General features: G+C 36.2%; 2 protein-coding genes across 2 annotated transcripts; both read right to left on the bottom strand.

Moving 5' to 3' along the window:
• Positions 1-604: 604 nt before the first annotated feature.
• On the bottom strand, positions 605-14,010 carry HAVCR2 (hepatitis A virus cellular receptor 2). Its single transcript, XM_026682148.2, has 6 exons — positions 13,771-14,010; positions 11,313-11,660; positions 10,182-10,270; positions 6,156-6,282; positions 3,458-3,497; positions 605-924 (listed from the first exon to the last, which is right to left on the bottom strand). The coding sequence occupies exons 1-6, from the start codon at positions 13,817-13,819 to the stop codon at positions 831-833; spliced, it is 747 nt and encodes a 248-aa protein (XP_026537933.1). The 5' UTR covers positions 13,820-14,010; the 3' UTR covers positions 605-830.
• Positions 14,011-19,836: 5,826 nt separating this feature from the next.
• On the bottom strand, positions 19,837-23,171 carry MED7 (mediator complex subunit 7). Its single transcript, XM_087955095.1, has 3 exons — positions 23,136-23,171; positions 23,058-23,086; positions 19,837-21,629 (listed from the first exon to the last, which is right to left on the bottom strand). Exon 3 carries the CDS (start codon positions 21,610-21,612, stop codon positions 20,920-20,922), a length of 693 nt encoding a protein of 230 aa, XP_087811221.1. The 5' UTR covers positions 21,613-21,629; positions 23,058-23,086; positions 23,136-23,171; the 3' UTR covers positions 19,837-20,919.
• Between the last annotated feature and the right edge of the window lie 366 nt (positions 23,172-23,537).

The raw sequence follows: 23,537 nt of genomic DNA, 5'->3' as shown, positions 1-23,537 counted from the left end.
CATGTGATCTTGATTCTATCCAGAGGTTTTATTCAGCAGGTTCTGACCAGTTCTGGGGAACCAGCAACAGAAATTTTGAGTAGTTTGGAGAACTGGCAAATACCACCCGACTGGAGATTTTACAGTATCCTTCCCCTGCCACACCCACCAAATCACACCCACAGAACCGGTAGTGAAAAAAATTTGAATCCCACAACTGATTCCATCCCTCTATTTATGCAGCTTAGAACTGTGTTGGCTTTTTTGGCAGCTGCAGCACACTAACATCTCGTGAAACCTATACATTATGCCCAAAAATGTCAACTAAGCTTAAGCCCATCAGCACTCTATTACCTACATTTCTATATCCCATCAAAATGCTCAAAAGAGGATGTAGTAGGTCAGCATGTGCCAACTTCATTGGGCCATAACAGCCAAACATGAGCTCATAATTTTGTAATAACCAGATATCCCATGGCTGCTTGTTTTTTGCCAAATTTCAGCAGGTAATAGAAAGCAAATAAGCAAAGTATTAATGCAGTTTGTCTCTACCTGTGGCAGATGGATGACAAATAAACAGCCCAGGCCATTGGGCTTAGTGTCAGGAGAAAGGAGAGCTGGGTACAATCTGAAATTGGCAGCTTTAATAGGGAAGGAAGCTAAACAAGGTACAATGTTTCCACTTCAAGATTGTAAAACAGATTTTCTTGTCTCATACTACATACATTAATTTGATTTCATTAATATAAACAAAAGCTTGAATCTATATACATCTATTACAAGATCTGTTCACTAAATATGCTGCTCCAAATAGAGTGCCTTCTTCGACATGAGTCTGCTAACATGACTCTTCAACTGCACTGATAAATATTTTCTGGCGCATGGACATCAGCGCTGACAACATGCTGAATCCCTCGAGCTGCTGAATTTGTAAATGCCACCTGACTGTAAAAATCAAAAGTACAAATCAGATTAGAATTTAACTGCCATGGTGAATTATGTCATAGACTTGCCCAGATGCTATAGGAACTCCAGCTGGGCATGAATGCAATATTACATTATGATTATTAGCCAATCATAACCTTACTTTCCTCTTTGAAGATATTTCAATTGCGGACAATCATGTCTTGCAATTTTCAGTTTTAATTATACATCCAGTAGAATAATCACCTTTCACATCCTGCAATTTCCTTCATTCAGCTTACTTATACTGAGTGTATTTGTTCTGCTTCATTGTCAAACCTCTATGATTCAACTTAACAATACAGTTAATTTGGTTACAGTGTTGCAAGAGGAAGAGAAGCTATTTTGATCCACTTTCTGCATTAAATGCTCTGCCCTAAACACCATTCAATATAATGTGTCACTCATTTTCATTTTTTAAATTGTTAATAAATTCACTTCCCCATGCATCTTAATGATGCTATAACAGCATCCTAGCAATAAGCTTGCCACATCCCTGGTTGTTGTTGTTGTTGTTGTTGTTGTTGTTGTTGTTTCAGAAAAAGATTTGAAAATGGCATAGGAAAGCCTTCACAGCAGATGCTACAAAATTCAGAACAAAATTAATCTCCATTTTGGGTCATATTCTGCATTCTTGTATGGTATGGGAGCAACTCTGTAGCAGACAAAAAAGCTCTACAGAGAATCATTAAAGCTGCCCAGAATATCATTGGGCTCCAGTACCAGCCCTGGATGACATCTTTGCATCTCACTGTTTGAGGAAGTTGCACAACATTCTCAGAGACTCTTCCCATCCTGCTTACAATCTTTATGAACTGTTTATGAACCTTCTGGCAGAAGATACAGAACAATTGAAACTCGGGCCACACATTTTCTGAATAGTTTTTATCCCAGAGCTATAATTGCACTTAACAATGAACTTAAATACCACCATCAGTGAGCCTGTTGAACAGTATTACTTGGTCTGTTGTGTAGATGCTTGTGTGATTTTAGGAGGCAGGGAATTTTAGCGGGTGGGGATGTGTTTGGGGATTGTCATGCGTGTGTGCATGTTGAGTCTGGTCTCTGGGTGTTATGTGAATTTCGTTGTATGTATACTGTGTAAAGAATGAAGAATTCAATTCAATTCAATTCATATACGATTTCTGAAAAACCTGGTTGATTAGAAATGAATTGCTAAGGGTGGGTGGGTGGGTGGGTGAATGTGCATAGAATTTATATAACTCACTCAAAGTGTCTCAAGCAAAAAACAAAACAAAACCAGGAACTAAACTTTTTTAGTTCAACTTTTCTTCCTCCTTTATTACTTCCTCCTTTCTTACTAATTTTAGCATCTAGTGTTCTCCTTGGAATATTCTTCTCAATATATATGTATATGGTATTCAGCTTTGTTCGGGTATTTTCCCACGTCATTATAGTTGTGCTTTTAAAGTTGTAGCAATGTTTCAGCAGAATCTCATCTGCCATCATAAGGCTTCTGTATAGTGTTTGTCTGTGAGTCAGACTTTCGCAGCCATTTCTGTTTTAAATTTGGGGCTAGCCTACTGCTGTGCCAGAATGGTTTTTTCTTCATCCTGATTGGTTGGGAGTCTTGGTCTGTGTTTATTGGTCTTGGAGTTTGCAGTGTTCTGCTTGATTGGTGTGTCTAATATCTTCTGTCTGTTTTGTAGCTTTTTTTGTCTTGATTGGCTGGCAACATTGTGTTTCCTGTATTAGAGGCTTTTAGTGCAGCTTCGCTCCGAGTAAATGGACGGCTATCATTTATTAGGAAGCTAGGTTTCATCTGGGTGCCTGGTTGGGGTGTGTTTGAGCTGGAGGTATCAGGGGGAGTCTGTTTGTGCCCAGGTGTTTGCCTGGCTAGTGGTGTGGAGATTTTTTTGTTTGAGAGTGCAGGCTTCCAGATAATTGACAGTCTGGTGGAGTCAACTCTTCTATCCATGCTTTCAGGTATTTTTTCAATCTCTAAGGCTTCTCTGATAATTCTGTAGCTGGGGGGCAAACACCTGGGCACAAACACATACAATATACAATATACACATACAATATACAATATATACATACAATACAAAAGACATGTTTACTTATTTCTTTCTTAAGAAATGCCAAGAAAATGACCAAGTGTCTACTGCGATTGTTTTGTTTAAACAAAGTTTTTTTTTCCTTTTGGCAACAAAACTAAATTTAATATTCAAAATCTCTTAAATTTCAAATTTGTTGGATTATTTTATTTTTTTTAGTTTTGTACTTGTATCTATTTCGGTCACATGAAGCACTTCCTGTGTGTATGAGCGCTGAGTTAGAAGTCTGAAATACATGGAACTATTTCTGTGTATCCAATAAGTTTGAAGTGACCACTTTCTATGGTTAGGATAAGTTGGAGTCAGCCTTTTTGAAAGTCAATTCATGAACTGTTAATATCATATTCATGTATTGTGTTTCCTTGTAGCAGTTATACAATAAGTGAGGCCTTTATTCTTCCTATCATTCAAATAGAAATATATTTAATAGTAATTACCTTGTAGAATTATTTGTCTTCTGCTTCTTCTGTAGATACCCTGCAAGATAATCAGAGCAACAAAAAATCTTCACTAGAAAGAAGATGAAAACAATTTGCTCAATTATTTTAAGAATGAGAAACCCCAATGTATGTCTTTTCATTATCTACTTTAAGAAAGTTGTATAGTTTATTCACTCACTAGTCTTTTTTCTGGGTTTGATACAGTAGTCAAAGGAGATAAGTTGAAATCACTACATACACAAAATCAAAATTTCAAAAATCAAAATCAAATCTACTGATATTGCTTGTTATAAGAAGGAAAGTTATCAAATCCTACCAGACAATAATTCTTCTCAACCTTTCCTGCTTTACAGTTCCCACTGTTTTTTTTAAAGAATTTTTTATTTTTGGACAAACATACATAAACAAAACATAAAACCATCTTCCAATTACATACATACAGTGTGTCAGTTGGTTACAAATTTTTTGTGCATCTTCTCCATAGTCCTTGCTTACAATTGTTTGTATAGATTCTCATATTATCAATCAAATATATATGTATACATTATTATCATTGTTAATCATTTATTTGACTAAATTATTATTCCTTCATGTTATGCGAGATGTTCAAAATTTTAAATTGATTTATAATATAACAATTCATATTATCATACTAAATCCATCCAATAATAAAACATCTTTATATTATATTCTGTATAATTCTATTCTCCTTATATTGTAAAATTCTACATATTTCATTACCATATTTTGTTTTCTAACCATTGATAAAATAAATCCCATATCTTATAAAATTGTTTATCTTCTTGTTCTCTAATTTCAAATGTCAATTTACTCATTTCTGCACATTCCATTATTTTCTTAATAACTTCCTCCTGCATTTTTCCAATTTTTAGCAAATACAATCCTAGCCGTTGTTAATACATTTACAATCAAATATTTCAATTCCCTACTGTCAGTTCCCACTGTTTTAAAAATCACTTTTGCCCTCTTGCTTGCTTCACTTAGTGATAATATTCATGTTCTAGCGAGGTCTGGCACAGTAAAATATCTAACTAAGCCAGAAGAAAGTTTGGTGGAGGTCCTTAGAGGTCCTGACATCTGACTGGGGTCAGGAGTCCCACAGAATTTTGGAAAGTAGAAAGCTTTAACTTTTGCTTATTATATCATCTGGACTCGAACACATAGAGAATCAAAATCACGTGAAGTATTAGTACTGCTTTATAAAACCTTAGTAAGACCACACCTGGAATACTGCATCCAGGTTTGGTCACCACATTACAAAAAAGATGTTGAGACTATGGAAAAAGTGTAGAGAAGAGCAACAAAGATGATTAAAGACCTGGAGACTAAAACTTATAAAGAATGGTTGCAGGAATTGGGTATGGCTAGTCGAGAGAAAATAAAGACTAGGTGGGAGAGACATGATAGCAGTATTCCAGTATTTGAGAAGTTGCCACAAAGAAGAGGGGGTCAACTTATTTTCCAAAGCACAAGAAGGTAAGAGAAGGAACAATGGATGGAAACTAATCAAGGAAAGAAGCAACCTGGAATTGAGGAAAAGCATCCTAACAGTGAAAAAAAATTAAGGAGTGGAACAGTTTGCCTTCTGAAGTTGTGTGTGTTTCATCACTGGTGGTTTTTAAGAAGAGCCTGGACAACCACTTGTCTGAAATGGTATAGGGTCTCCTGCTTGAGCAGGGGATTGGACTAGAAGACCTCCAAGGTCCCTTTGACCTTTATTCTATTCTAACATTTTACATTAACAGAGTAATCAAGGAGAAAGATCCCAATGATCATTGCAGAAAATATAGCAGGTTTGTTTCAATATTCACTCACTAAAGTAAATACATTGGAAGCAGAAGGTAAACTAGGAAGTGCTACACAAGGAATTCTCTCTATCCCGAGTCTCCCTACTAGTGCTTAATATAACATTTTAATGTAGTGGTTAGGCAACATTTCTTCTAAGTATTTCTTTTACCATTTTCATTCAGTTTGATGGAACAGAAGTGATTATGATTTTTTTTCAACATATTGCAATGGAGTTGGACTCGACAAATGTGCTACCATTACCATTACCAGGGGAAAAATAGTGAAAACTGAAGGAATCAAGATATCTTATGGAAATAACATCAAGAGTCTGGATGAAGAAAATCACTACAAATACCTGGGCATTCTTCCAACTGAGAACAACACACTAAAATCAAGAAAAGGGTTAGAAGTGAATAATACATCATGAAGAGTGAAGAAGATCTTAAAGTTCAAACTGAGCATAGGAAATACCATCTAGGCAATTAACACCTGGGCAATTCCAGTCATTAGATACACAGCTGGAATAGTGGAGTAGACTCAAGCAGAACTATAAACCCTGGATAGGAAGATCAGAAAAATAATGACAATGAATCATGCCCTTCATCCACACAGACTCTACTTATCAAGGAAAATAGGTAGGTATGGAATGTTGCAAATATACCAGATGGTTGAAAAAGAGAAAAGAAACAATGGAATAATATCTAAAGGACAATAAAGAAAATGCAGCAAAGCTACTATACCATGAAGGCTTACTGAATAACAGAGAGACCAAAGTGGCCTATAAGAAAGACTAAATAAAGTATAGCAAAGAGACATGGCAAGGCAAAGTATTAAATGGCCCAGCACCAAAAAAAAAAACCCTCTTAATAAAAGTCACAGTACTTACACTTTATAATTAGCAGGATTATAATGACGAATAGAATTACACATGTTCCAATTCCAAAGTATAGGCCTATCCGATAAGATGAATTCTTCACTTGCTTCTTTACCATTATAGACATATATGAAATATTCTGGAAAAGCAAATAAACAAAAAATATCACAGCAGAACCACACTGAGCTAAAGAGTTTGTTTAATGAAAGCTACCCAGAGTCAACTGGAGCCAGCAAGCTCTAAAATATATTAATTATTAACATTATTAGCATTCATCCCATCAATTCAAGATTTTAGTACAAGAAAGCCATTCATCAGACTACTTTTTATTCATTCATTTCTAACTCCTTAGAACTGAGAGAAACTGTGTGTGTGTGTGTGTGTGTGTGTGCACGCGTGCACGCGTTTAAGAAAGATTTATTCAAACTTTAAAAGTATATAGTTATAAATTCAACATTTGACCCACAAAAGATTCAACTGGCTCTCACCCTTATGTTCTTTGGTAAAGTAGTCATAAAAAAATAACAAAATGTGCAAGTGTTCAGATAAACTCTTCTTTGGAAATGCTTTTTAAAAAGAAGAAGAAAGAAGAGGGAGGTGAAAAAAAAGCCCATGCCATGCAGTTACTAACAATCTTAAAATGAGACATGATGGGAAATTGTAACAATAGAATCTCTATCTAGCAGTAAAGTAGCTACTGTTCCATTTATAATTCTCCTTAGAACCTTGGGGATGTAAATACTAAGAGTATTTGGAAACACACACACAGTATTCCAACTGTGATTTGAACGGTCTTCATCACTGGTTGTTTATTAAATGTGTCACAGAAGGAGAGAATTGAGTACAATAATAACATTGGACTTCAATCTTTACTTTTTAAAATTGAATTTGGAGTTCTTTAAATTGTTTTTTCAAACTGTGCAATGGTAAATAGAATATTCCCAGAACTGGGAAGGTTAAAAAAAAATAGTTCCTCACTCTTGCTAAGATTGAGCATGAGTGTGCTCTTCCCGAGCCAGATCTCCACAGACCCCAGGCATTGGGTCAGGACCTCAACAGCATCCCTTAGTCCGCCTGGTATTGAATTGTACAATTGAATAACAGTGTGTTGCCGATACCTGACCTAACCCAGCATATCATGATCAAATACATCAGAAACTGCTGGGAGATCAAGGAGCACCAGGATGAACACCAACCCCATCCCAGTTCTACCACAGACCATTGATAAATGCAACATTGTTGGCTATGAAAGCAAACTGGTATGGGTCCAGATAATGTGTTTCCCTTAGGGTCCTCTGGGACTGAACCCTGACCATCCTCCCTTACCACTTTCCCCTTAAAATGGAAGGTTGGAAACTGGATGGAAATTGCCCAAGATCATTAAGTCTAAAGATAACGTCTTAAGAAGCAGATGCACCCTGGTCTCTTTCAAGGCATTGGGGATTACCCTTTTCTCAGAGAAGCAGGCCAGTTACTGCTTGGGCCCAGTCCCAGGTTATCTCCTATGCAGCCTTAACTATCCAGGGGAGACCTGGATCTAACAGATGGCCACATTTATGAAATGCAGAACTTCAGTACACTTTACTGAACTGAGTTTACTCAAGATAATCCTATAAAAACTTTTGGAAAGCAACTTGGACCCAGGTATCCCTCTCTTCATGGACTTCAATTATATTCATGCTCATCTTACCTATCATTACTTATTTTATTTACCATTCTAAGTCTTCTATATTAACTTCTCCACATATTTCACTCTTCTTAATTCTATCTTAATTAATCATCTTAATTTGAGTCATTATATTTGTATCTTTTGTCCATTCTTTATTGTCCCTTTGTCTCGTTCCTTTTTTTTAAAAAAAGAAGTTTCTCCTGAAATCACTAATCAGAGTATGATGCCTTTCTATCTCCCCCCTAAATTAATCAAATAAACCTTTAAAATAGCACCCAATACCCAATCCGATTTTGCTTGGTACATTCTATCTAAATAGTACATCCAGAATAATTAAATACATAGTTAAACAATAGATCTGAATATTAAAAACAAATACTATAATAGAAATTTTATAATAACATCAATGCCATAATCTTATTAAACTCTTTAATTAAAACTCAATATTCTGAACTTCCCCTCATATTATTAAATTCTAAAACCAATCATTATTAAACATTTCACCATTTTAATCTCTTATCAACTCTTAAACCATTTAAGTTTTCTATTTCTGATACAATACTACAATATCATCTTATGTACCTTGCAAAATCTTTTGAAGAAATTATACTTTATCCTTTATCCCTAAAAAAGATTCCTTTTTTTCCCATTTAATTTCAAAACTTTGTAGCTTTTCTCCACCTTTTCCCTTCCTTTCTTCTCCCAACAAACCTTTCTACCCCGCCTCTTCTTCTAGCCTCTGCCTTACTGGCTTCCCTTCTCTGTCGTGTTCCTTTTCCCTTTTGTTTACTATCATTATATTGATTTTGCACCTTATTTTTCCCTTTCTTAAGTGTTTTTTTAAATCTTAAGTCCTTAGTTTCTCTTCCTTTCCCTCTTACTTCTTTCTTGGTCGATTTCTGAAATTTATTAAAAATGGCTTCCTTTCCTTCTTCTTCTTCTGCTGTTTTCATCTGTTGTAATGTTTGTTGATAGTTAATAAGCGCCATTTCTAAAAAAAGGAAGGCTTCTTTCAAACCAGCTTTACCATTTTTTTTGCTTATTCATAATCTTTTCTCAGTTCCTCAATAGAAGGAGCCATTATAAATCTTTTCTTTTCTTTTCCCCTTTTTTCTTCTTACAACAACCAGAATATTCCAAAGAAAAAATAAAACAGTCCCAAAGTTATCAATCAGTCCAAACCAAGGCAGAGTTCTCACTTTCTCCTTCTGGGGTAGTATCAATCAGAGACAAAGAAAGTCCAAATCTGTTTCTTAAAGTCTTATTGCAATATATTTTAGTCTTCAAATCCTTAAGGCATCTCCTCCAACAATCTTAGCATACAAATATTTTTTTTTTAGTCCTCTCTCTTCCCACTCATCGCTTAAAGCCAGTTTTCACCTAAAAAAATAGGTTTCTTAATATTCACTTATTTATTCCGTAGGAAAAGAGGGTAAGCTTTCCTTTCAGCACCATCAAACTGCCGCTTTTTTCCTCTTCTAGAAGGTATCATTCAGAAAGTCATACTTTTCAGGAATTTTCAGGAATTTTCGTCCAAAAAGATCTTTTTTATGTTTTGTGTGTTGTGTGTATATGGTTTTTTTTTTGGGAGAATTAATAAAACCTTGCAGAAATATAGAATGAGAATAATGGTAACTAAGTCAGAAAGAAAAAGATGAAATAATAATAATGAAATGGAATAAGAGTAAAGAGAAGTAAAGAGAAATTGGATAAGAGGTTTTTGTATGTTTATATGGAAATGGTTTAAAATAGAATTATAGTTTATCTGACTTGTTAAATTTATAATGGAAAAAGGTTTAAACATGTAATGGATAATGATGATTTGTGTGTTTTGAAAAAATTAATAAAACTTGTTTTTTAAAAAAAAAAAGATAATCCTATAAAAACTTGCCTCGGACAGTTCAACTAGACATGTCCACACAGAGTCCAATTCCAAGCAGATCCAAGAAGTTTTATTTGCCAGATAGCAAGAATATGCCTCATAGTAACCCTGCACATAGTTCAATGACACATTCCCATCAGGAATTGGGTCATCGAAAACAGGACCACAATTTAATCAATAGTATGGGTCCTTCCTTATATTTTGATCCAATTTGCTCTTCATCTTCCTCCAAAGCCATCCCAAGGTTCTTTTCTGGCTCTTCATTTCTCAGAGCTCCTCAGGAAATTAATTCTGTATTTTCTCAATGCTATATCCATTATTTATATTCCCAGAATAAACTTAAAATTTATAGCCAATTCCTGAAAATTGATGACACAAAGGAGATAAAGCATGCTAGTTTTAGGAAGACTTAAGCATAAATAGCTACCAATTCATATGCACACACAGAGAAACAGAGAAACATACACACTTTTATATTGATACTTACATTGGGTGGAGATTCAGTAATAAATACCGATTTTGGTTCAGAAACAAAATTAGACGTACTAAAATATATAGGTGTTGTATGAAGCGATGCTGAAAAATAAGATTATTAATATAGAATAAAACAAATTTGTATTCATATAACTCTATACATACATACATACATACATACATACATACATACATACATACATACATACTTTTGGAAGACAGAATTCCATAAAATTTGTAAGGATAATTCATTCTATTTTTTCAACATCCACCATTTTCACCAGTAAGCAAATCTTATAGTGTTAAATTGATATTTATGTCTGAACATGCTTTTTGGGGTTCATGTTTGTTTTAATTGGATTGCATAACTTGAGACACATCATTTCAAATGACATACAGACCCTTACATGTATTTATAAATATATACACACACACACATGGATACATGAATATGCACATACATACATATTTTATGTATACATAGATAGATAGATAGATAGATAGATAGATAGATAGATAGATAGATAGATAGATAGATAGATAGATAGATACATACATACATACATGTAGGTGACACATACATACATAACAAAGTATATGCGTGTGTGAATAGAGTTGTATCTTTTATAAAGAACACAGTAGAGTTGTTTAGAAGAGTTCCATATCAAATGAAACCCAGAACCAATGTTAATAACTGTATCATAATTTATAAATAGCACATACATAATACATAACACATGTAAATATCACTTTGTATAGCAATAGCACTTAGACTTATATAATGCTTTATAGTGCTTTACAGCCCTCTCTAAGTGGTTTACAGAGTCCGCATATTGCTCCCAACAATCTGAGTCCTCAGAAGGATGGAAGGCTAACTCAACCTTCAGCTTGGTGGGATTTGAACTGCCAAATTGCAGGCAGACGGTAGTCAGCAGACATAGCCTGCAGTACTGCACTCTAACCACTGTGCCACCGAGGCTCTTAATATATAATTTTAGATGGTACTGACTAGCAGTGAGACACAGTCATTAGATTAAGTTCATAAAAATACTTCTTTTCAAACTTACAAGCATATTTTTTTTAAAAAGAAATCCCTTGTAGTAAAGGAGAACGTGACAAATTTAAATTTAAATCTTCTACTCACCTTCCTTGATCAGTAATTTGAAAAGCATTTTCCCATCATTGAACCAGCCTTGATATTCCAATCGACAACAATATGTCCCTACATCGTCTTCTGTTATGTTAACAATGGTCAGAGATACATCTCCTTGACTGACATTTCCCATTAGATGGTATCTTTGGAGTTGCCCATCTATCTTCAGATTTTTATTAATGCTAATTATTTTATCGGGACAACTACCCAGTATAGGGCAACTTCGTCCCCAACAAGTATCTGTGAATTCATTGTTCTTAACTGAATAATGACAGGGTAGAGTGACGTTTTCACCCACTTTTCCTTGTATGACAGTTTCAGCATATGATGTGAAGCAACCTGTAGAAGAAATGTTACAATTGTTTTTTTAAAACCAAACAAACAAGATTGGATTGGGACAAATTAGGCCATACCTTCTAGAATTTTCTTCTAAGCAGTTTTCTTTTGAACACGGGTGTCAAACTCAAGGGCCACAGGATGGATCCAGCCTTCAGGGTGCTTAGATCTGGCCCATGGGGCCGGCCTGGAAATAACAAAGGATCGGCCCGTGGTGCCTCTGCTAGCAAAAATGGGGCACGGGAGCCCCCCACAATGGTTTTGGCCACCAGAGTACTCCAAGAGGCCATCCAGGCCCAAAATAGGACCTCTAAAGTGCTCCAAGAGGCCTTCCAGGCCCAAAACAGGGCCTCCGGAGTGCTGCAGGAGGCCGTCCAGGCCCAAAACAGAGTGCTGCAGGAGGCTGTTCTTGACTCTGAAGGTTATAAAAGGGTGGAAAGGTAAAATATTTTACCTTTCAGGCTTGCAGGATTCTGCTTCTATAGCCCATGTCAATAATATATAGTCTTCCTATAGATAGTCTTCCAATATATAGTCTTCCTATGGAGTCAATTTCTTGATCTGATCTCTCTCTCATAAGGTGATCAAGTAGATCAAGTAAATATTAAAAAAACAAAATCACAGAAATGCATGCCTCTCTATTTTTATAAGTGTATAAAACCATGTGGGTTTTTATACCCCGGCCATGCCCACCCACCCCTGGCTCTCGGAGATCAAGCACAACCCTGATGTGGCCCTCAATGAAATTGAGTTTGACACCCCTGCCTTAGAAGAATGAAATTATCATCTGAAATATCCTCCCAAACAGATACTGTGACATCACTGCCTCAGTTTGCTGAGTAATATAAAGAAAATAAAAGCAGGGTGCAAATGCTGATTAAAACAGATAACCCACGCACACCCTGTGGTTGCCTGCCAGGAACTCTATTCCTTCCCTCCAGATTAAAATTTTATGTTTAAGTAACCTTTTTTAAAATGTTCATAAAATGACAAAATTCAGTAGCATGTACTCACTGTGGAAGTTTATATAATAGTTGGTTACTGTGGAAGTTTATGTAATAGTTAGTTACTACTACTATTTATAACATGTTATAACCTTTCTGACAGAGGGTCTATACTACAGCATTTTCACACATTGTCTTCTCAGTCTAGCAAACAACCATTTTCTTAGTGGATTACGTGTTATCTTACCACAAATGAAAGAACACTTAATTACACAGTTGCTGTGACAGGAAGGCCTTTGGTTCAGAGCTAAGAGTCACCCTACATGGGAAATGGGCAATAAAATAAATAAATAATATTCTGCATTAAAAAAATTTAAAGCATGTTTTTGTTTTTTGAGAGTTTGTTTCACATATCTTTGCACCATATTTGTCACTATATACAATGGATAGAAGGCCATTTTTTCGTATTTTATTCTTATTTTATAAAATTGGGAAAATATAATTAAGTCACTTATTTGCCCAATGGAGATAATGCTCAATTGAGAAACCTCAGAAGTTCTTAGCACACAGTTGTCACTGCTGTCTGTTTTAAGCCAGATAATCATGAAAATTGGAATTAATGTTAGATATATAGTCTCAACATGATTACAACTAATCATTTCCAGTTGCCATTAATGAAGATTATAGATCACCCACTGCCTATACTAAGTTGTCCTACACAAGGTAATCAAGGAGCCTCAAATTTGCAAATGTTATTTATAAAAGTGTATACATTTTATTTTGACTTTTGCTTCTTTTTGCACTCATATTAGAAAAAAGATTCAGATGTAATATTGGAAATTAATAGTATCAACTTCAATGGACACTCTAAATAAGACAGTGCTGGTATTGGATTAATATAAGCATGCATACTACCTTTATTTCCTACCATGTAAAAAAATAACGTATGAAGATGATGTCACTATATTAATTTTCAGTCATTCATCCATCCCATTTCTATCATGTTTGTTCAAATGTGAATTTGCATCCTAGTATTGGAATGGCAGCTTTAAAATACATGCAATAACTTGCCAAAGTTCTGACCAAAATCATACTAAAAATCCTCTAAGAGATTGAAGCAATACTGTTACAAAGATGTTATCTATGTAGCTTTAGGAAAATTTAGTTACCTGTTAATATCATGAGCAGGATCTGTTTCAGAAGCAAGCAAGAACACATGGTAAAGGACAAACCGCAGAAAAGATTTCCTTCTACCTATTTAATAGAAGGCTTGTTTCCCAAACAAGTTTCTGAACTTCTCTGACTTCTGACTGCTGCATGTCATCAGCCACACACACTTTATGTAGCTTTGACTAGAACTTCCTCTTCCTGTCCTAAATTTGGCTGTCTCTAGAATGAAGCCTTGCCTGAAACAGTTGCGTGGACATAACTGTGGCAGTGGTGGGATTCAAATTTTTTACTACCGGTTTGCGGGTGTGGCTTGGTGGGCATGGCATTCCCACCCCACTCCAGGGGAAAGATACTGTAAAATCTCCATTCCCAGTCCACTTCAGGGGAAGGATACTGTAAAATCTCCATTCCCTCCACACCCCACTAACCTGCTTTCCAGCTCCATTCTCCTGTGCAGAGCAACAAAAGAAAACCCATCCAGGACCCGGGAGGCAGAGAATAGATGGGGGCACAGCCAGTCAGAGGTGGTGTTTGCTGGCTCTCCAAACTATTCAAAATTTTCGCTACCGGTTCTCCAGAACTGGACAGAACCTGCTGAATACCACCTCTGGACTGTGGTTATGTTCAAATTGGATGGGATGGGATGGGATGGGACAGGACGGGACAGAACCGGACGGAATGGAATGGAACGGAACAGAACAGAACACACCAATTCAAAGAACTGGATTTCTGCTGGGCTTGCTTTAGCTTTGAAATGGTTTTTTAGTTCTTCTATTATTCCAAAATGTTGTTTTCCCTTTTTTCATTACAATCATAATAATTCCAAATTGGGGTTAAAAAAAAAATTACAACTGTAAAATACCTCCTTAATTCAGAGTCAGTGTAAGGTACAGCTGCATAAATTCAAACTACTTACTTAATTAAAACAATTAATTAAATATTTTGTCCAGTGACATGAAAGGCTTACAAAGTACATGACCCCAAACTGAACAGAAAGATAATTTCACAGTTGGGGCTCCTGTATCAAAAATGTCTTATTTTTAGATGCTGCATAGCAAATTCTTGGCAAATGTGGTGCAAATGTGGTGCTGGCATTCCTACCAGAGCTCAATTTTTTCCCCATAAAAGTCTCCACTGATAACAAGAGTTCTACAAACAGCCACAGTGTGTGTCTGCTTCTTGGAAGTGAGTACAAGTCCTTCCATGGCAAGTACATTTCTCAATTCCTGGACTAGGGAAATCTCTATCCATAGTCATCGCCGTCCCCATCCCCACAGCACCACCTCGAGCAGTATCTTTCTTTCTAAGAATGCTTCTGAACTGTAGACAGGCTCCATTGCTATGTTAGAAAATAGAAAATGGGGGGGGGGGAGCAGGCGCAATCACATGAGCGATGTATCAAAAAGAAACAAAGCTTCAATCGCATAATCATGGGTGGGTCTTCACTTTGTTGGGAAGTAGGACCATCTATCCAAAAGCTGGATTGTCAAAGGAAGTCCTAGAGGATTATATTCGATGGTAGAGAGCAACTTCAGCCCTTTGTTTTCTAACAACATATTTTGTTCTATCACTTGCATACCAACTTTAACTTTATTCAACTAAACCTGAGGGTAACAAGAAGGTAGTAGGGTTCCATTCCATGTTGAATGAGAGGCAAAAGGTTCCCGATACCTGTGTGAAACCCTGACCACTCCTGACCTGTCAGTGAACCAACAGACAACAATGCCAAAGACTGCTTAAGTCTTTCCCCCTATATTGATACATAGGCAGAAATTGACTTAAGGATATTTCTCATAAAGAAATTGACAAAAACAGCAACTCAACCATAATCAAAGAAAAATTGCTGAAGACATGGAAATGCTTTACTCACACAATGTGATTCTTCTAATACCAGACCCATCACATAAAAACTAACACCTGAACACATAAAGGAGCAAAGATTATCACGCCTACAGGGTGAGAAAGCTGCATTTTCTCCATTAGACTCTACGTAGTATGTACCCCCCGAGTCAAACATGGTTGTGTGCTTCCTGAACAAAGAACAGGCTTTCCTATAAATATCACTATACCCATCTTTTTAATTCATGGCTACATTGCCTGTTTTACTGTCAAATAAACTCTTATCTCCACTCCAAGCAGTTGCCTTGTCTTTTTTTTTGAACCTGGTCTGGTTCAATTTTCTTCTATTATCTGGACCAGGGGTTAAAGTCAAGGTCCGTGGGGCCGGGCCGGAAATATCAAAGGACTGGCCCATGGTCCTCTGCCAGCCAAAATGAGCCATGCAGAGGCCCCATACGCCCCCCATGCAGCCAGTTTTCAGGCTCCAGCCTCCAGCAGCATTCTGCCGGCCCAAACCAGGCTGCGTGGAGGCCTTGTGGGACCTCCATGCAGCCCATTTTTGGCTGGCAGTGTGCTGCTGGAGACCGGGGAGGCCAAAAATGGGCCATGAGGGGGCCTTGTGGGGCCTGTTTTTGGCTGGCAGTGTGCTGCTGGAGACCGGGGAGGCCAAAAATGGGCCATGAGGGGCCTTGTGGGACCTCCATGCAGCCCATTTTTGGCTGGCAGTGTGCTGCTGGAGACCAGGGAGGCCAAAAATGGGCCATGAGGGGCCTTGTGGGGCCTGTTTTTGGCTGGCAGAGTGTTGCAGGAGACGTCTGTTCCATCTCCACCACCCCCTGCTTCTCCGTCACTAGCCCAGGGAGAACTACAATGCTGATCTGGCCCTTGAAGAAATCCAGTTTGACACCCTGATCTGCACCATAGAAAGGATGGAAGCGGGGTGGGGTGTAAAGAAAGTTAATAAAAACAAAAGCATGTTTTAAATCTGGAAAAGTATTAGGAAGAAGGTCAGACTGGTTTTACCCTAATTCACTGGGATATAAGACGAAAGGAACGGAAAACTCAGTCAGGCAATATTTGTATCATTCTGCAAAAAGACAAAAAAATCAGCAAAGAAAATGGATTCTTTTTTTTTTCATTTTCTTTTCTTTTTTTGATTCTTATGGCATGGATTCTGTTCTGGATACTCAACTTTATTCCTACTAAAGTATGATTCAATAAAGCATCATGTCTTTCCAGCTAAGTGTGAGTTTTATACTTCACACCAGCCTCTGAAGCATTCTTAAAAATAAAGCAATGGGGTAAAATGATGTGGTTAAAATCCTGTACTGTGTTGGGAAAAGTGCCCATCTCCTCAGGAAAAAATGCCAAGATCATAGATTGGGGAAGAGAGAAAACAATCTCACTTTCTGGTAAAAGTTTTCTGGTAAAAGGATATTTTATGAATGGAAAACACAGACCAATATTGTGTTATATTACTACAGAATACAGGTGTTTATTCCACTGATATATGACTAAAATTATCAAAACCATCAGAAATACTTTTTGAGGCCATTTAGGCATCTGTATTAAGTAAATAATAAGCTTTAACAAACTCATGTAGTTCCATGATTAGTCTAAAATTTAATCAATCCAAAATTAATTCAATAGTTTTGGTCTGAGGGATTCAATATGTTGGCTGGATTTTTTTTCAAGCTACCTAAATATTTTAGAATTTTGCTCAAGTGTGCACTTAACTTTCTCAGCAAACCTATGCAAAATTTAAGCTGACAGTTTGCAGAACCTTATAAAAGATTAAGAGAATGGGAAAATGACATTAAGAGAACTCCAATTAAAAAACTCATTCCCTTCTGATTGTATATTTTATGTACTCTCTATTACCATGACACAACTTTTGATGAGTGGGCCAATCTTTGAGCCAATACATTTTAGACAGAAACTTTTTAATAGGTAAGCAAATGAAACCTTTACAAGACAGATCATAAATGCAGTTTGTAATTACTGTTTAGATGTCACAGAAGTGAAATTAATCTGAAATAGACTGGATTAGAGCAAAGGCCAAATTCTCACAAATCTTCCAAAGTGTAATGTAGTCCAATTACAAGAATAAATTAATATTTCTCAATAGAAAAATAAAAGTGCAGCAGAAGCAACCATGAAAACAGGTTTGATGTCATTATGGCAGAAACCAGGGTGAATTTGGATATATAAACATAATTAAAGAAGCACTCCTACTGTGAAAAAAGCTTCATTTTAAATCAATAAGAATTAGCTAAGTATTTAATGGGTACACTGAAGCCAGCAGTTTCATTGTAAGGCTTTCTTTTTAAGGAGTAGGGGACAATTTTCCAAATTAAAGCCATTATCCCCATGGTTCAAAGAGGTACTAATTGCCTAATCAATTCCCTTTAGCTAGATTCCACATGCCATGCTGGGTCAAGAATCCATGTGGTCAGCCAGACTTTTTCCAAAACCTTGTGCCCATCATTAGACTGTAGCAGCTGGAACCAGTCCCACACATACACACTCATGGTTTTCTGAATGCCATTCCTTAATTTTTACAGCATGAACATCAAGCTTTAAGAAAACTCCTGTGAATTTGCTTTCAGGTCTTAGATCATTGTCACAACAGACATCTGAAGATTCCATCTCCATCAGTGTGCCTGATTGTAACAGTCCTCTAATCACCCAGAAAACTCTCTACTGGATAGTCACTAGAGAAACAATAATAGCAGCAAAGTAATTTAGTTTGCAGTTCTCAATATCAAGTTGAAGGCACAATTTTGGGCTTTCATCTATTCTCAGCACTATTCAGTTTCTTTATTTTATTTCTTTATTTCACTCTGAGACTCAAGCCATTTGCCTTCAAACTATTTATTCCTTATTGGCAATTCCAATGAGTCCTCTTGATGTTGAATGAGTCCTCTTGATGTTGCAGGATGCTTTCCATCTTATTGTTCTTGAGCATTTCCATGTGCATTTGGAATTTGTGCAGCTAATATGGAAAGGCATAACAGTAGCCATTCTGATGTGCCTGGATTACATAGGGCCAGTGCTGGTGGAATCTGCTACGCTAATGGGATCAGAAGAGTTCAATATCCAGGCTCTTGAGGTGGAATCCTGGCTATGGGATGGAAATACATTCCATGAGAGTAACTCTAGATCCTTTTAGAGTCCCTCAGTAGTGTTCAATATCATTAATTGTGGTATCCTTTTAAGTTGTCTATAATGGTTGGGAATATTTATTTTGCAGCTATTCAATTTTTTAATTAGGAAGTGAAGTTATAGAGGGGAAGGGAGGTTGGCTCCATTGTTCCTCTTTTATAGGTACCACCAAACCTGATGTTTTTTAATATCTATATGCAATTGCTGAGAGAAGACATCCAAACTTAGCCTTTGAGCTCAGCCAGTCAGTTGGTGCTGCTTCCTACTAAGGAAAAAAAACCATCTCCTACAGTATATTTAAATATTAAGACTATTGCAGGTATCTTCATAAACAAGCTGCACATAATTAGGAGAGAAAAAAAGTCAACTCCCATTCTTCCACATCATAAATTATTTTCATCTATTTTCAACAAAAATAACTTCTTTGTTCCACAGCTGTTTATAAATTCTTTTTGATCCAGAACTATTTCTCTGTTTCTCTTTACATGGGCTCTATCTATTATTCTCAGCACTGTAGTGCTATTAAAAGTACTATTAAAATAAACAGATTATAAAAAGCTATCTTGGTTTGGTCCCCACTGTACAATTATGTTAATGTTTACCAAATATGAAATGCCAAACAAAGATGGAACATTGAGGCAAAAGCACTCATGCGTATTATAAAGTGTAGATGAATCAACATTGCAAAGGTAATAGGTAGCTAAAATATTATCACTACCACCAATTATCATTAGTTATACTAGGATAAAATATCCAAGCACAATTTTTGGATAAGTATTTTGTTACATAATTAAATTCCTGAGCTGAATTTTAATTACTGTTCTCTTTGTTGACCAAACTATTTTCTAATTTTGAGATAACTCAAATTAACGCAATAAAATAAAAAATATCTATACCCAACATACAGGGAAAAATAAACACTTGAAAATCAGCACAAAAATAATTAGTATTATTGGAAAGCTGCTTTTGAGAATTGGAAGATTTTCTAAATTGCATGATATATGGTATGAAGAAATAAAATCATGGTGGTGGGGATAAATAGAAGCAAAACATTACTGACTTTCTCTAATACTTTTAATTGGTACAAAATCACCTCTGGTTACACCATACTAGCAAAGTAAAAATTCTATATAGATTGAAGTCAGAAAAAATTCTGCCAACCTCACATTTTCCCCAGTAAATAATGGAATTTGGGAAAATTGAATTATTGAATCTTTAGAGATCAAAAATAATTTCATTACCTTGTAACATACACAACTTAATTTGTTCTTTGGTATGTATATGTTAGTATTTGTTCTTGCAACTATTTTTTCTTGGCCCATAATAATCATCTTGTATAGAAACTTTTCCCAATTGTGTAGAAATTTAGAAATTAGGGGAAAAACAGAAATGTTTTAAGTGCATGGTATGTGATATAAATATTGAATATATACATACTATGGAAATGCTGTTTACATATTTCCAGTTCTTTAGTAAACACATACACACAAAGATTTCAACACAGTAGTTCAAATATACTTAAGTCAGCATTAACAAGCAGTCATCATCTGAGGAACAACTTTTACAACCCAAATTGTTGTATATTTAAATCGGAAGAAAGCAATATGGCTCATCCTGCAAAATACAAGGCTAATTTGGATCAAATCTTCTGTTAAATATTTTAAAGATAGTTATCTCAAAGAATTTAGAATTTCATTCTTTTTAATGTTAGCTGCCAAGCTTCCTTACCTTCAGAAACAGCTGCTTTAATTCACAATTTTTTTTTTACTGTTTTTACTTCCAATTTGTACATATAGCAGTATTGCTGTGTCTTTTAATTTAACCTAAATAAGGAATCACCACATGTATTTAAATTCCTTAAACTACTTACCATATTTCAATAAATGATCATCAGCAAAATTTGGATACTGATGAATTGCATAGTCAGCATAACAGGTAAAGTTATCAGTAAGACTGATGGTTCTTTAAAGTCAAGCATAGATATACATGCAAAAACTAAACAAATAAATTATCAATATTTACTGATTTATACATTGTGTTCCATTACTGCTTAAATTATCATAGTAAAAGGAAAAGAAACCACATATTCTAATTTCTTAGCATCAGTTGCAGGTTCCCTGAAAATCACAACTCCCAAAGCTTTTTCATGTCATTTCATCAATAATGCTACACATGTTAGCATCTTTATCTAAAACCTGATCTTTTTTTACACTAGAGACTGTTCTTTGCTGCTCATTCAATCCAGTACAGTTTATGCTGTCTTCAGTGTCCATTGGTTCAGCTTTTATTCTCATTCCTCCATCTGAGTGAGGTAAATCTTCTGGCAGAGAAGCCAAGCAATTCTGAATCATTTCTACAACTCGTTCTAGATGTTTCTGAAATCTTTCTGCAGTTTCTAGACGCTGACGTTTCTGCACTTCCATCATGACTCTCAAAGTCTCTCTGGCTTGGTGAGGTCTATATTCATTTATAAGGTGATGTACATGAACAAATAGCAGTTTTAAATCTTCCAGTTTCTCTTCTCTTTTAATGCTGCCTGGGCTTCTTATTAATATATCCAAGAGATCTAAGAAGTTGACCAGGATAGACATATTGAGTTTCCTTAGCTCCTTTTTATGATCAAACTGCATGGGATGCAATCGTTCAATACCCTGGCTTTCTAATGGTCGAATAATTAAGTCATCACACTGGAACTGATTTCCAAACATCATATAGCTATCTTTAATAGGTGGTGGAGGCTTAGGAGCTATACCTTTCCGAATATTTTCATCAGTATATTCTTTAATATATTGCATTGGAGGTGGAGGGAGGGCACTCACTTGCTGAGGTTCACCCATTGTAGCAGAACAAATTGCTAGAAGAGATAAAATTTGCAAACATAATAAAATTAGCATTTAAACACTACCTACAAGACAGATAAGTATTTATACATTCCAATAAAGGTAAAACATTTTTGTCCAATACACCAAATAGTTAAGAATACTATTTACTAGCACAAATTATGGAGTTATCTGGCACCTATTTATAGAGGATTTAAAATAAATTGACAAAAATAATTTATATTACTCACTATACATACTTGGAACATATGCCTAAGAACATGTAAGAGGGTTGGACACAATTACTGTTTTAATATTCTATTCATATTATTGCTCACTAATTTGCAATTATGTATAAATTTGATCCTGCTGTATTTTCAGTTCTACTACCAACCATAACACATATTTTAAGAAATACAGATTTGATGATACATTCAAGATCTACTGCACCTCCTTGTCTTATGCAGGAGTCGACTTCTACAGTAACATCACATTTCATGAAAGATAAAAGCTGACATAATTTTGATAAACCTTTACAGCAAAGTTGGGAACGTTCACTTCCTACACATTGTCTACTGAAGCCTATTCCTAGATATGTTATGTATATTCTAACAGTACTGAAGAGGCCATTCCAATATATACAAAGTCCACATCACTTTTTTCCTGACTCCCTGTTCTCTCTTTCCTTCGGCACTAAATATAAAACTTCATTGACTTTAAGGAGAGAGAGTCAGCAGCAAAAATTATCCGTCCTATATAAATATAAAACAGGATACAGATTTGGGATAGTATGCAAACCTGGATGAGAATAGAAATAGATAGGGATAGGATAGAATAGAATAGAATTCTTTATTGGCCAAGTGTGATTGGACAACACAAGGAATTTGTCTTTGGTGCATGTGCTCTTAGTGTACATAAAGGAAAAAATACATTCATAAAGAATCATAAGATACAACAGTCAGTGATAGTCATGGGTTACTACTATAATAAGCAATCAAATCATACTAGGAAACAAAACAATATAAATTGTAAAGATACAAGCAACACGGTTATAGTCATAAGTGGAAAGAGATAGGTACTATGAAGTGTTATTATAATCTAGTAGTAGAGATATAATAGTAATACAATCTTAGTAAATTGGTTCGAAGAAATTAAAGTCGTGCCTAATCCGTTAATCTCTCTTCTGTCCTCCCATATTAAGGAATAGCTAAAAAGTGGAAGACAAGGAGGAGTCTAGTTGAATTATGGGCGAAGAGCACGAAAATATCATTTAAGAAAAAAAACGCCCCGCTGATAGCAGATAAACTGCAAACCGAAAGTCTTCCAAACTCAGGCCTCTTAAGGCTCCTCTTCGGGCAAAACAAGCGGAGGATGGAGACGCCCCCAAAGCACCGGGGAGCAGTCAAGAGTTGGTCCCGACAGTACAGAGGAGGGGAATCCCGAAGCGAACACCTTTGACTTACTTGATATCACACTCAACAGACACCCCAAAAGGGATCAGTCGCCGGGCTTCCAAGAGCTCCGCGCCACAATATCACTAACCAGTATCCTCTCCGCTTCTCCTCGGCAACAAACAATCACTTTCCGGCGCGCGAAATTAATGCATGTGGCGCACCGCTCTCCTCATTGGCTTCCGCGGAAGGGCGAACGCCTCCAAACCGGAAAAACGAAACAGACGCCGTTCGAAGCAAATCGCAGGCCGATAAAAGGGGCGGGGCGGAGGAAGTTGCGCGTGCGGTGTTCGTTGCGAGCCGGCTGTTGTTTAACGGGCATTTTGTCTTCTTCAACTTTTCCGTCGTTGCTTTTTTTCTTCTTCTTCTTGAAGTCGTGCTAAGAGGAGGCCTTTAAGCAGATGGGGGGCGGGGAGGGGGTTGTTTTCGGGTGGCACCTATTTCCCGAAATGTTATCGTGGTTTAGAGGAGCCGTGGAACTATCTAGGGTTT

This window comes from Notechis scutatus, chromosome 2 (assembly GCF_049901735.1).
Source record: "Notechis scutatus isolate UNSWTSFEM ecotype Mainland chromosome 2, rNotScu1.2, whole genome shotgun sequence".
Taxonomy (NCBI): Eukaryota; Metazoa; Chordata; class Lepidosauria; order Squamata; family Elapidae; genus Notechis; species Notechis scutatus.
Note: the sequence above shows the minus strand (reverse complement) of the source record. Positions and strands in the feature narration are given on the sequence as shown.

Bases quoted from the DNA above. Each gene is read 5' to 3' on its own strand.
- HAVCR2 (XM_026682148.2), bottom strand. From the start codon at position 13,819: ATGTGTTCTTGCTTGCTTCTGAAACAGATCCTGCTCATGATATTAACA. The intron at 10,271-11,312 runs GTGAGTAGAAGA...CTTATTTTTCAG, and splicing joins CAAATTACTGATCAAGGAAG to CATCGCTTCATACAACACCT. The intron at 3,498-6,155 runs GTAAGTACTGTG...ATTATCTTGCAG, and splicing joins AATCCTGCTAATTATAAAGT to GGTATCTACAGAAGAAGCAG.
- MED7 (XM_087955095.1), bottom strand. From the start codon at position 21,612: ATGGGTGAACCTCAGCAAGTGAGTGCCCTCCCTCCACCTCCAATGCAA.